At 47.0% G+C, this 14,983-nt stretch overlaps 1 protein-coding gene across 2 annotated transcripts in view; it reads left to right on the top strand.

The window, feature by feature from the left end:
• The window catches only part of spop (speckle type BTB/POZ protein), a 113,662-nt gene extending 100,872 nt beyond the window's left edge, over positions 1–12,790 (top strand). For both annotated transcript variants that reach the window (XM_065010282.1, XM_065010283.1), the window contains exons 9-11: positions 1,135–1,257; positions 5,404–5,546; positions 11,854–12,790. In XM_065010282.1, coding sequence (XP_064866354.1) covers positions 1,135–1,257; positions 5,404–5,546; positions 11,854–11,998 — 411 coding nt within the window. In that variant the 3' untranslated portion in view covers positions 11,999–12,790. The remainder of the gene's footprint in view (positions 1–1,134; positions 1,258–5,403; positions 5,547–11,853) is intronic.
• The last annotated feature ends 2,193 nt before the right edge of the window (positions 12,791–14,983 follow it).

The raw sequence follows: 14,983 nt of genomic DNA, 5'->3' as shown, positions 1-14,983 counted from the left end.
GAATCGACTGTGGGGGAAAAATACATCTAAAATGCCGTTTTCAATTTTGGGGTTGAACGTGTTCAGACTGTTTCAGAGGTGTTCTGGTGCTCTGGTCTGCTCACAACTATTTGGTGTGTGTGTGTTTTATATGTATAAACATGAATGATAAAGTAGATAGTAATATTAGCTTTACTGAGCAAAAAATATAAACGATTTTACAGAGTTACAGTTCATAAGAAAATCTGCCAATTGAAATAAATTCATTAGGCCCAAATCTATGGATTTCAAATGATTGGGCAGGGGCGCAGCCATGGGTGGGCCTGGGAGGGCATAGGCCCACCCACTGCGGAGCCAGGTCCAGCAAATCCGAGTAAGTTTTTCCCAACAAAAGGGCTTTATTACAGAGTTACAGGCAGACAAACACTCCTCAGCACCCCCTTCCTCTTCCCCCCTGACTGTCCCGCAGGTTAAGAATCCAGATTTGGAGGTCCTGGGCCGGCGTGGTTACACGTGGTCTTCGGTTGTGATGCCTTTTGGATGTATAGCCAAATTATCTAAAACAACGTTTAAGGCGGCTTATGGTAGAGAAATGAACATTAAAATCTCTGGCAACAGCTCTGGTGCACATTCTTGCAGTCAGCATGCTAATTGCACGCTCCCTCAACTTGAGACATCTGTAGCATTGTTTGTGTGACAAAATGTTACATTTTAGAGTGGCCTTTTTTGACCCCAGCACAAGGTGCACCTGTGGAATATGCATGCTATTCAATCACTTTCTTGAGATGCCGCACCTGTCAGGTGGCTGGATTATCTTGGCCAAGGAAAAATGCTCACTAACAGGAATGTAAACTGATTTTGTGCACAAATGACCTTTTTGTGTGTATGGAACATTTCTGGGATCTTATATTTCAGCTCATGAAACAAGGGACCAGCACTTTACATGTTGCGTTTATATTTTTGTTCAGTGTAGATAAATGGTTAACTTCACCTATCTGAAATGAGTTAAGCAGACTGCATCATGGGAAGACTGCTGGAACAGGATCACAGTCAATGGAGTGTTCATAATGGAGTGTTCATCATGGATCTGATGTTGGGAAGTTGTGGTAATATAGGCTCTGAGCACTGCCCTCGGTCTCTTCTCTCCTCCTCCAGAACCGTGTGGAGATTAACGATGTGGAGCCCGAGGTGTTCAAGGAGATGATGTGCTTCATCTACACGGGCAAAGCCCCCAACCTGGACAAGATGGCTGATGACCTGCTGGCTGCGGCTGACAAGGTTAGTGTGGGTGGAGGAAGAATGAGGAGGTGTGTATATCGTATCTGATATCATATTGTATGGATGAGTGAGTATATCATATGTTATAATGTTCCCTGGCGTACAGTATGTTATGTTTCTTGTGTGTGTGATGCTATGTACCATATGTAGTGGTCCTGTGTGCAGAATGATGCTAGGTCTATGTGACTCTAAATAAATTAACTGAATGTGGCAGAATTCAACCTCCATAACTTCCTTGGTTTTCTGTCAACATATTTGAGTATTTTCTAGGACCCCAGATCTGTTGATGCACGAGCACACACACACACACACACACACCCTACATTGTTTGTGTTAAGTGCTGCCCTTCACTCCTCAAGGATTCCTTTTGTGACACTCCCTCATCTTAACTCTGCATTCATCCTCTCTGCTCCCATTCATTTCCTTCCCTCTCTTTTCTCATGCAGTGTGTGTGATTTATTTAATAACGGTGCATGTGGTTAACTCTGTAGGGAGCTGCTGGAATAACTGGAGGGCAAGGCCAGGTCTCACTAAGATCCTCCTTACCCCTCTTATGCTATCCCAGCAGCCTCTCTGGCTACACAATAGTACAGCTCTTATGTAACACACACACACATACACACACACACACCTCTGAATCAGTTCTCCTGGCTGCAGTCTGAAGATTAGCTTGTTGTGGGGCTTTGTGTGTGGGTACGTACACTATATATTAGAGGTCGGCCGATTATGATTTTTCAACGCCGATACCGATTATTGGAGGACCCCAAAAAAAGCAGATACCGATTAATCGGACGATTTAATTTATTTATTTTTAATTTTTTATTTCTAGTAATGACAATTATAACAATACTGAATGAACACTTATTTTAACTTAATATAATACATCAATAAAATCAATTTAGCCTCAAATAAATAATGAAACATGTTCAATTTGGTTTAAATAATGCAAAAACAAAGTGTTGGAGAAGAAAGTAAAAGTGCAACATGTGCCATGTAAGAAAGCTAAAGTTCAAGTTCCTTGCTCAGAACATGAGAACATATGAAAGCTGGTGGTTCCTTTTAACATGAGTCTTCAATATTCCCAGGTAAGAAGTTTTAGGTTGTAGTTATTATAGGAATTATAGGACTATTTCTCTCTATACCATTTGTATTTCATTAACCTTTGACTATTGGATGTTCTTATAGGCACTTTAGTATTGCCAGTGTAACAGCATAGCTTCCGTCCCTCTCCTCGCCCCTACCTGGGCTCGAACCAGGAACACATCGACAACAGCCACCCTCAAAGCAGCGTTACCCATTCAGAGCAAGGGGAACAAATACTCCAAGTCTCAGAGCGAGTGACGTTTGAAACAGTATTAGTGCGCACCCCGCTAACTAGCTAGCCATTTCACATCGGTTACACCAGCCTAATCTCGGGAGTTGATGGGCTTGAAGTCATAAACAGCTCAATGCTTGAAGCACAACGAAGAGCTGCTGGCAAACGCACGAAAGTGCTGTTTGAATGAATGCTTACGAGCCTGCTGGTGCCTACCACTGCTCAGACTGCTCTATCAAATCATAGACTTAGTTATAACATAATAACACACAGAAATACGAGCCTTAGGTCATTAATATGGTCGAATCCGGAAAATATCATCTCGAAAACAAGACGTTTATTCTTTCAGTGAAATACGGAACTGTTCCGTATTTTATCTAACGGGTGGCATCCATAAGTCTAAATTTTCCTGTTACATTGCACAATCTTCAATGTTATGTCATAATTACGTCAAATTCTGGCAAATTTGGCGGCCCAAACTGTTGCATATACACTGACTGCATGCAATGAACGCAAGAGAAGTGACACAATTTCACCTGGTTAATATTGCCTGCTAACCTGGATTTCTTTTAGCTAAATATGCAGGTTTAAAAATATATACTTCTGTGTATTGATTTTAAGAAAAGCATTGATGTTTATGGTTAGGTACAGTTTGGAGAAAAGACAGTCCTTTTTCACGAATACACACCGCATCGATTATTTGCAACGCATATAAACATCAATGCATATTTGGGACGGCAGGGTAGCCGTCTAGTGGTTAGAGCGTTGGACTAGTAACCGGAAGGTTGAAAGTTCAAACCCCCGAGCTGACAAGGTACAAATATGTCGTTCTGCCCCTGAACAGGCAGTTAACCCACTGTTCCTAGGCCGTCATTGAAAATAAGAATTTGTTCTTAACTGATCTTGCCTAGTTAAATAAAGGTAAAATAAAAAATAAATTTGAAAAAATCAACCATGTGTAGTTATGATTATGATGATTATGATTGATTGATAGTTTTTTTTATAAGATAAGTTTAATGCTAGCTAGCAACTTACCTTGGCTTACTGCATTCGCGTAACAGGCAGGCTCCCCGTGGAGTGCAATGTAATCAGGTGGTTATTGCGTTGGACTAGTTAACTGTAAGGTTGCAAGATTGGATCCCCCGAGCTGACACGGTGAAAACTGACTTGCGTAGTTAAATAAAGGTGTAAAAAAAAAAGATTTCCGATTTGTTATGAAAACTTGAAATCGGCCCAAATTAATCGCCCATTCCGATTCATCGTCAACCTCTCCTATATATACAAAGGTGGATTGGGCTATTTCAGCCACCCCCATTTCTGACAGGTGTATAAAATCAAGCACACAGCCATGCCATCTCCATATACAAACATTGGCAGTGGAATGGCCTTACTGAAGAGCTCAGTGACTTTCAACGTGGCACTGTCATAGGATGCCACCTTTCCAACTAGTCAGTTTGTCAAATTTCTGGCCTGCTAGAGCTCCCCTGGTCAACTTTAAGTGCTGTTATTATGAAGTGGGAACGTCTAGGAGCAACAACGGCTCAGCCGTGAAGTGGTAGGCCACACAAGCTCATCGAATGGGACGGAGTGCTGAAGCTCGTAGCGCTTAAAAATTGTCTGCTCTTGGTTGCAACACTCACTTCCGAGTTCCAAATTGCCTTTGGAAGCAACGTCAGCCTAAGAACTGTTTGTCAGGAGCTTCCATAGCCGAGCATCCTAGCGTCGTCTGGAGTGGTGTAAAGCTCGCTGGAGCAGTGGAAAGCGTTCTCTGGAGTGATGACTTGCGCTTCACCATCTTGCAGTCCGACAGACGAATCTGGGTTTGACGGATGCCAGGAGAATGCTATTTGCCCCAATTCATTGTGCCAACTGTAACGTTTGGTGGAATAATGGTCCAGGGCTGTTTTTCATGGTTCGGGCCAGGCACCTTAGTTCCAGTAAAGGGAAATCTTAACTCTAATTGATACAATGACATTCTAAATGATTCTGTGCTTCCAAATTTCTGCCAACAGTTTGGGGAAGGCCCTTTCCTGTTTCAGCAGGACAATGCCCCCGTGCACAAAGCGAGGTTCATACAGAAATGGTTTGTCGAGATCGATGTGGAAGAACTTGACTGGCCTGCACAGAGCCCTGACCTCAACCCCATCGAACACCTTTGGGATGAATTGGAACGCCGACTGCGAGCCAGGCCTAATCGCCCAACATCAGTGCCTGATCTCACAAATGCTCTTGTGGCTGAATGGAAGCAAGTCCCTGCAGCAATGTTTCAACATCTAGTGGAAAGCCTTCCCAGGAGGCTGTTATTGCAGCAAAGGGGGGACCATCTCCATATTAATGCCCATGGTTTTGGAATGAGATGTTTGACGTGCAGGTGTCCATACTTTTGGTCATGTAGTGTATATGTGATGTGCCCATTTTCACACAAGGACACACTCCCCTATTTGTCAGTGTGTGGAAAGTGGCCTTTTGTGAGTGACTTTCTGCCTCAGAGTTGTGTGTGTTTGTCTACACTGTGGGTGTACTGTACCGTGGTGTGTTGAGTTGGACACCCAAGGTTTAACAGGACGTCAGATAAATCACCTTTCAGTGTTTACACACTACCATGATCTCTGCTCTCTCTCCCTGGTTCCCGCGCTCCACCTCCACCACTCACTGTCAACACTCCTTTTCAAACCCTCTCCCTCTCTCTCAAAGTCAAACTAGCTTCATTGACGTGACAGGAGCAATTTGATGTTATGAAATCATTACACAGTCCAGCATTTCCTATTGTAAATGGTGATAGATAGCAAGTACAAATGTATTAGTTTTCTCCCCCCCCGTCTCTCTGTCAGTATGCTCTGGAGAGGCTGAAGGTGATGTGTGAGGATGCTCTGTGCACCAGTCTGTCTGTGGAGAACACTGCAGAGATCCTCATCCTGGCAGACCTGCACAGTGCAGACCAACTCAAAACACAGGCTGTGGACTTCATCAACTAGTGAGTGGCACACACACACTGCACCCTGCTCTCATTCTATACTCCTCACTCAAACACACACACACTGCACCATGCTCTCATTCTATACTCCTCACTCAAACACACACACTGCACCCCGCTCTCATTCTATACTCCTCACTCAAACACACACACACACTGCACCCCGCTCTCATTCTATACTCCTCACTCAAACACACACACACTGCACCATGCTCTCATTCTATACTCCTCACTCAAACACACACACTGCACCCCGCTCTCATTCTATACTCCTCACTCAAACACACACACACACTGCACCCCGCTCTCATTCTATACTCCTCACTCAAACACACACACACTGCACCCCGCTCTCATTCTATACTCCTCACTCAAACACACACACACTGCACCACGCTCTCATTCTATACTCCTCACTCAAACACACACACTGCACCCCGCTCTCATTCTATACTCCTCACTCAAACACACACACACTGCACCCCGCTCTCATTCTATACTCCTCACTCAAACACACACACACACTGCACCACGCTCTCATTCTATACTCCTCACTCAAACACACACACACTGCACCACGCTCTCATTCTATACTCCTCACTCAAACACACACACTGCACCCCGCTCTCATTCTATACTCCTCACTCAAACACACACACACTGCACCCCGCTCTCATTCTATACTCCTCACTCAAACACACACACACACTGCACCCCGCTCTCATTCTATACTCCTCACTCAAACACACACACACACTGCACCACGCTCTCATTCTATACTCCTCACTCAAACACACACACTGCACCCCGCTCTCATTCTATACTCCTCACTCAAACACACACACACTGCACTCCGCTCTCATTCTATACTCCTCACTCAAACACACACACACTGCACTCCGCTCTCATTCTATACTCCTCACTCAAACACACACACACACTGCACCACGCTCTCATTCTATACTCCTCACTCAAACACACACACACACTGCACCACGCTCTCATTCTATACTCCTCACTCAAACACACACACACACTGCACCCCGCTCTCATTCTATACTCCTCACTCAAACACACACACACTGCACCCCGCTCTCATTCTATACTCCTCACTCAAACACACACACACTGCACTCCGCTCTCATTCTATACTCCTCACTCAAACACACACACACTGCACCCCGCTCTCATTCTATACTCCTCACTCAAACGCACACACTGCACCCCGCTCTCATTCTATACTCCTCACTCACACACACACTGCACCCCGCTCTCATTCTATACTCCTCACTCACACACACACTGCACCCCGCTCTCATTCTATACTCCTCACTCAAACACACACACACACTGCACCCCGCTCTCATTCTATACTCCTCACTCAAACACACACACACTGCACCATGCTCTCATTCTATACTCCTCACTCAAACACACACACTGCACCCCGCTCTCATTCTATACTCCTCACTCAAACACACACACACACTGCACCCCGCTCTCATTCTATACTCCTCACTCAAACACACACACTGCACCCGCTCTCATTCTATACTCCTCACTCAAACACACACACACTGCACCACGCTCTCATTCTATACTCCTCACTCAAACACACACACTGCACCCCGCTCTCATTCTATACTCCTCACTCAAACACACACACACTGCACTCCGCTCTCATTCTATACTCCTCACTCAAACACACACACACTGCACTCCGCTCTCATTCTATACTCCTCACTCAAACACACACACACACTGCACCACGCTCTCATTCTATACTCCTCACTCAAACACACACACACTGCACCCCGCTCTCATTCTATACTCCTCACTCAAACGCACACACTGCACCCCGCTCTCATTCTATACTCCTCACTCACACACACACTGCACCCCGCTCTCATTCTATACTCCTCACTCACACACACACTGCACCCCGCTCTCATTCTATACTCCTCACTCACACACACACTGCACCCCGCTCTCATTCTATACTCCTCACTCAAACACACACACCGGCACTGTACCCCTCACTCAAAACCCTCTCGCTAAATACCTAGCACATACCGTTATTGTAACCCTCACTCAGAACACTCTCTATATACCTAACACATATTGTTACTGTACCCCTCACTCAGAACACTCTCTATATACCTAACACATACTGTTACTGTACCCCTCACTCAGAACACTCTCTATATACCTAACAGACACGGTTACTTTAACCCTCACTCAGAACACTCTCTATATACCTAACACATACTGTTACTGTACCCCTCACTCAGAACACTCTCTATATACCTAACAGACACGGTTACTGTAACCCTCACTCAGAACACTCGCTATATACCTAACACACACTGTTACTTTATCCCTCACTCAGAACACTCTCTATATACCTAACACACACTGTTACTTTATCCCTCACTCAGAACATTTTCACATTTTCGCTAAATGCCTAACACAGAAATATTGTCATTAATTTTCACTGGGAGCTCGATTACTCTTTTTGGAAATAGTATTTTACCTCTTCTCAGACCAATTTTATGCCAAATTAACAGGGGCAATTTAGCAGCAAACATGTTTTGACAAATCTGAACTTGTATGGCAGGGAAAAAAAGGTTTACTTTGGGATTTCAGAATGAGGCCCTTTCTCTACTTCCTCAGTCAGATGAATTGGTGGATACCATTGTTATAGCCATGTTTCCAGTATGAAGGAAGTTATAGGTAGCATGCTAGCAGATAGCCATAGACTTAGAGGCATTGTCTTGCAAAAAACTACCTCTATCTTCCTTCATACACAGAGACGTAAAAATGGTATCCACAATTGTATCTGTCTTTGGGGGAAGTAGATAAAGGGCTTCATTACCAATGTCCCGAAGTATCCCTTTAACTAGAGCGATCCTCAATGACCGAGGCCATACACGGCATGAGGTTGCTCCTCAATGTGCTGGTTGTTTATGATTCGTGAACATTAATGTGAACACGACATTACTCATCCCTTTAGTCAACACTGACGAAGGCCGTCCATTGAACTTGCCATACCAATAAGGGCATTTTAATTATGTGAAGAGGGCCTTGGTCCTCTATATTCTGTACTCTCTTCAGTCCCTACTCCTGCACATATTCACTCTTTTCTTTCTCCGTCTTTGAGTCGTTTTTTCCTTTCTCAGTCACCCTCTCCCCCGTTGCCTTACGCTCTGACACCCCTCTCTCATACTCTGTCCTCTCTCTCTCTCTCTCTCTCTCTCTCTCTCTCTCTCTCTCTCTCTCTGTTCTCTCTCTCTCTCTCTGTTCTCTTCTCTCTCTGTTCTCTCTCTGTTCTCTCTCTCTCTCTCTCTCTGTTCTCTCTCTCTCTCTCTCTCTGTTCTCTCTCTCTCTCTCTCTCTGTTCTCTCTCTCTCTCTGTTTTCTCTCTCTCTCTCTCTGTCTCTCTCTCTCTCTCTCTCTCTGTCCTCTCTCTCTCTCTCTCTCTCTCTCTCTCTCTCTCTCTCTCTCTCTCTGTCCTCTCTCTCTCTCTCTCTGTCCTCTCTCTCTCTGTCCTCTCTCTCTCTCTCTCTGTCCTCTCTGTTCTCTCTCTCTCTCTCTCTGTTCTCTCTCTCTCTCTCTCTGTCCTCTCTCTCTCTGTCCTCTCTCTCTCTGTCCTCTCTCTCTCTGTCCTCTCTCTCTCTCTCTGTCCTCTCTCTCTCTCTCTGTCCCTCTCTCTCTCTCTGTGTCCTCTCTCTCTCTCTGTGTCCTCTCTCTCTCTCTGTGTCCTCTCTCTCTGTCCTCTCTCTCTCTGTCCTCTCTCTCTCTGTCATCTCTCTCTCTCTCTCTCTCTCTCTCTCTCTCTCTCTCTGTCCTCTCTCTCTCTGTGTCCTCTCTCTCTCTCTCTCTCTCTGTTCTCTCTCTCTCTCTCTGTCATCTCTCTCTCTCTCTGTCATCTCTCTCTCTGTCCTCTCTCTCTCTGTCCTCTCTCTCTCTCTCTTTGTCCTCTCTCTCTTTGTCCTCTCTCTCTTTGTCCTCTCTCTCCTACTCCTCTCTCTCTCTTTGTCCTCTCCCCTCTCCCCTCCTACTCCTCTCTCTCCCCTACTCCGTCTCTCTGTCCTCTCTTCTCTCTCTCTCTTCTCTTCTCTCTCTCTCTCTCTCTCTCTCTCTCTCTCTCTCTCTCTCTCTCTCTCTCTCTCTCTCTCTCTTACTCCTCTGTCCTCTCTCTCTGTCCTCTTTCTCTGTCCTCTCTCTCTCTCTTACTCCTCTGTCCTCTCTCTTCTCTGTCCTCTCTCTTCTCTGTCCTCTCTCTTCTCTCCTCTGTCCTCTCTCTTCTGTCCTCTCTCTTACTCCTCTGTCTCTCTTTCCTCTCTCTCTCTTTCCTCTCTCTCTCTTTCCTCTCTCTCTCTTTCCTCTCTCTCTCTTTCCTCTCTCTCTCTCTGTTCTCTCTCTCTCTCTCTCTCTCTGTTCTCTCTCTCTCTCTCTCTCTGTTTTCTCTCTCTCTCTGTTTTCTCTCTCTCTCTGTTCTCTCTCTCTCTCTCTCTGTCCTCTCTCTCTCTCTCTCTCTCTCTCTCTCTCTCTCTCTCTCTGTCCTCTCTCTCTCTCTCTCTGTCCTCTCTCTCTCTGTCCTCTCTCTCTCTCTCTCTCTCTCTCTCTCTCTCTCTCTCTCTCTCTCTCTCTCTCTCTCTCTCTCTGTCCTCTCTCTCTCTCTCTCTGTCCTCTCTCTCTCTGTCCTCTCTCTCTCTGTCCTCTCTCTCTCTGTCCTCTCTCTCTCTGTCCTCTCTCTCTCTCTCTCTGTCCTCTCTCTCTCTCTCTGTGTCCTCTCTCTCTCTCTGTGTCCTCTCTCTCTCTCTGTGTCCTCTCTCTCTGTCCTCTCTCTCTCTGTCCTCTCTCTCTCTGTCATCTCTCTCTCTCTCTCTCTCTCTGTCCTCTCTCTCTCTGTGTCCTCTCTCTCTCTCTCTCTCTGTTCTCTCTCTCTCTCTCTGTCATCTCTCTCTCTCTCTGTCATCTCTCTCTCTCTGTCCTCTCTCTCTCTCTCTTTGTCCTCTCTCTCTTTGTCCTCTCTCTCCTACTCCTCTCTCTCTCTTTGTCATCTCCCCTCTCCCCTCCTACTCCTCTCTCTCCCCTACTCCGTCTCTCTGTCCTCTCTTCTCTCTCTCTCTTCTCTTCTCTCTCTCTCTCTCTCTCTCTCTCTCTCTCTCTCTCTCTCTTACTCCTCTGTCCTCTCTCTCTGTCCTCTTTCTCTGTCCTCTCTCTCTCTCTTACTCCTCTGTCCTCTCTCTTACTCCTCTGTCCTCTCTCTTCTCTCCTCTGTCCTCTCTCTTCTGTCCTCTCTCTTACTCCTCTGTCTCTCTTTCCTCTCTCTCTCTTTCCTCTCTCTCTCTTTCCTCTCTCTCTCTTTCCTCTCTCTCTCTTTCCTCTCTCTCTCTTTCCTCTCTCTCTCTATCTCTCTCTCTCTCTTTCTCTCTCTTCTGTGATTCCACTCCTAATCCTGGTCATTAATTGTGGTTATGGGCATTATGCCAGTTTAATTTGACTGTATTGTTGTTGTTGTGGAAATTGACCATGGGGGACTCTGGCTTGCAAAGCGCTATCAACCCTCCCTCGGACAACATCGACTACAACTGAAATCAATAAAGAGGACGAATATATATATAGACCACAGACCTCCCTCCCCCTGCCCTGCAGTCAACACCACTGTTAGCCCCCATTTCTCTTCCTCTCGCTCTCCTTCCATTTTCTCCCTCCCTCCCTCTCTCCTTCCTTCCCTCCTTCCCTCCCTTCGCTTCTCCTTCATCTCCCCCTCCGCCTCTCCCCCAGCCCCCTGGGCCCGGCCTGCTCTCCAGCTGTGGCTGCTCTCTCTGTGCCCTTTGCTGGTCTGCTAACCCCAGGCACAGCTCATAGCTCACAGCTCACAGCCCATTGGCCATCAGAGGGAACAGGGGGTACATGTCCCTACCAGGGAACTGAGTCAGAGGTGGGCTTGGATGTCTGGGAGGTATGCTGCTGGACACACATTCACTTTCATTAACACACACACACTAATACACAGAACAAATGTCATTAAAGGCCATGTATGTGTGTGCGTGATAGTGCAGTACTGCACCCTGAGGGTGTGAGGAGGCTGGGGATTCCCACAGGGCCCAGTGGTATGCAGTCTGTCAGCGTTGTGTGGAGGATGGAGGGAGGGGCCAGGTTAGAACAGTGCTAATATTCTCCTTCTCGCTCTCTGCCTCACTCTTTCCTCCTCTCCTTCTGACTTTTCTCTCTGTGTCCCTCCCCCTCTCTCGCCCCTTCCTCTTTCTCCCCCACCTCTCTCTCTCTCTCTTCTCTAGCCATGCTGCTGAGGTGATGGAGACGTCTGGCTGGAAGTCCATGGTGGCATCCCACCCCCACCTGGTGGCTGAGGCCTATCGCTCCCTGGCCTCGGCCCAGTGCCCCTTCCTGGGACCCCCACGCAAACGCCTCAAACAGTCCTAGTGTCCCTGGATCACTTGCCCAGCTCTGCTCTGCCCTGGGACCACAGAGGGGTCTGCTCTCCTCCTCCTCCTCCAGGCCCCCTCCAGAACCTAGAGACGCCCAGATTGATACCAGAGCTCCTCCCTCCCTCCTCCCTCAGCTGAAAATACAGGGGGGATGGTATGGATTTGGTACAAAGACGATGAAAAAAAGGGATGATCCACCCTGATAACTGAATATAGACAGTGACTACCTTGTCTTACCCTGTACACCTGTAGAGAACGTGTTTGGGTATAGGAGGGAGGTAGAAGTTGTAAATTCATTTTTTTTAAACTTTACTTTTTTTTTAAAGTCCTCCTTGTAGCATTGTGTAAAAACCCAAGCTTTATGTATGAAATCAGAAAAACAAACAAAAAAGACAATAACCAAAAATGGACAAAGAAAGTTTTGGGTGATGAAGTGCCACCATGTCCCAGTCATCTTCCCTGAGCAGAGAAAAACCCTGTAGTTCATGTTTGACATCCATCTTGTACAAAATAACATTTTAAGCATTTTTCTCGCCGAAGGGCAAAAAGAAAGGTGATTTTTGCAAGAAACAAGATGGAGATGAACACGTTTTAATGTTCAACATGTCCAACCTTTTTCTCTAAGAAAAACGACATACAAAAACATATTATATCAACTGTTTTTACTCTGACCCTTTTCAGGACTACTTTCCTCATTGGTGGAATTAGAACGCACTCCTGCATCACTGTCAAAACCCTAACAAATGTTTAGTCTCAACACAAAATACAGCTATTTTGGATTGTAAAAGCCTTGTTGTCTTTCAGTATCCACTGAGTTGTCATTAGTGTGTGTGTGTGGTGACCATGTCTGCCAACGATTGAATGGTTAAACACCCATTTGAAACTGCTGCACTCAGCCCTATTTACATCTCATCCACACATGATCAAAGTCTGATAAATCCCCTACACACACCTCATCCTACTGTCCTGTAAGTGCCAGGGTGTGTCTGGTGTATAGCCTTTCCTGTTGGCATTGTCAGTTCTAGTTGTGTTTGACTTGGTCTTAGTGTGCTTCCTGTCTGTAACTACAGATGTAATCTCCTCGGTCCGCTGGGCTAATGGTGTGTATTTGAACAGGATTTGTCTCTGTTGACCGAGGTTGTAGCTCAGCAGGACTCCTATCAGCACTCCCATCACCCTGAAGTCTCTAGAGAAGCTGTTTCCACACCAGTCTATCAGTCATCATCTGCCAGGTGTCCCAGCCACCTCTGTCCACTAGCTAACACACCGTCCAGACTGTACAGTAGCTACTATTGTGGCCCAAAAGGCACCCTATTCCATGTTTAGTACACTACTTGTGACTAGGGTGGCCATTTAGGACACAACCTACATCTCTTTTAGGATAGAATGGTGTGATCCCTGGTATTATTAGTGTAGAGAGAAGGAGCATGTAGGAGATGGACAACTGAGTGGTCACAGGCAAAGCTAGGCTAGTGGGAGGGGGGAGTGGTCACAGGCAAAGCTAGGCTAGTGGGAGGGGGGAGTGGTCACAGGCAAAGCTAGGCTAGTGGGAGGGGGAGTGGTCACAGGCAAAGCTAGGCTAGTGGGAGGGGGAGTGGTCACAGGCAAAGCTAGGCTAGTGGGAGGGGGAGTGGTCACAGGCAAAGCTAGGCTAGTGGGGGAGAGAAAGTGGTCACAGGCAAAGCTAGGCTAGTGGGGGGAGTGGTCGCAGGCAAAGCTAGGCTAGTGGGGGGGGGTAATCGCAGGCAAAGCTAGTGGGGGTGGGGTGGAGTGGTCACAGGCAAAGCTAGGCTAGTGGGGGAGGGGGAGTGGTCGCAGGCAAAGCTAGGCTAGTGGGGGGTAATCACAGGCAAAGCTAGGCTAGTGGGGGGGGTGGAGTGGTCAAAGGCAAAGCTAGGCTAGTGGGGGGTCACAGGCAAACCTAGGCTAGTGGGGGTCACAGGCAAAGCTAGGCGAGTGGGAGGGGAGGGAAAGCGGTGTAGAGGCCCGTGGGGGAGGGAAAGCGGTGTAGAGGCCCGTGGGGGAGGGAAAGCGGTATAGAGACCAGAGAGAATATGCCATTCTGATATAGTACTGTTTGCACAACAGCCTCTGAGTATCTTTTCCAGACACTACAACCATGGCAAAGACTCTGCCGTTAAGATAAAGGTTTGTGTGTGTACATGTGCGTGTCATCTTTAACCACATTGAGTGTATTTCTATACGTACTGTTTAGTCACACTTCCTCTTACTAAGCCTTGTCCTTGAATTGTTGTCAGTTCTCCTTTATAATACCAACAAGTCTGTCTTTGAGGAGAGAAATGTCTGGGACTCCTCTGAGCTGGCTTCTTTATTTTACATACTCATGTCCTGGCTTCCCTTGGGTGTGTGTGTGGGGGGGAGGGGCGCTGTCAGCGGTTTAGACCATTGGGGAGAGATGGCTGGATAGAGGGATAGATGAGGAGAGGCGTGTGCTATTGTCATACATGCTGTAAAAGTCTGTCGCTCTGTCCTTCCTTCCCCTCCTCCCTCTCCCTCTTTCCCATGCCTCTCTTAATGGGAGTGAGAGATGAGCCAGCAGGTCAGTGCTGTAAACTGGGTAACAAGCTCTGTGGCCGTGTCAGCCCGCCACAGCTAAAGAAGAGAAGCCGGCCATAAGATTGATGTCCACTGCTCCACTCTGCCCTGCAGCAGGAAGAAGAGGGAGGGAGAGATGGGGGAGGAGGAAGATGGGGGGAGGAGGAAGATGGGGGAGGAGGAGGAAGATGGGGGAGGAGGAAGATGGGGGGGAGGAGGAAGATGGGGGAGGAAAGGAAGATGGTGAGGAGGAAAGGAAGATGGAGGAGGAGGAAGGAAGATGGGGGAAAGGAAGATGGGGAGGAGGAGGAAGGAAGATGGGGAGGAGGAGGGAAGGAAGATGGGGAGGAGGAGGGAGGAAAGGAAGATGGGGAGGAGGAGGAGGAAAGGAAGATGGGGAGGAGGAGGAGGAAAGGAAGATGGG

This window comes from Oncorhynchus nerka, linkage group LG26, assembly GCF_034236695.1.
Source record: "Oncorhynchus nerka isolate Pitt River linkage group LG26, Oner_Uvic_2.0, whole genome shotgun sequence".
NCBI classification, from domain to species: Eukaryota; Metazoa; Chordata; class Actinopteri; order Salmoniformes; family Salmonidae; genus Oncorhynchus; species Oncorhynchus nerka.
The sequence above is the reverse complement of the archived record's forward strand: the minus strand, read 5'-3'. Positions and strand labels throughout refer to the sequence as shown.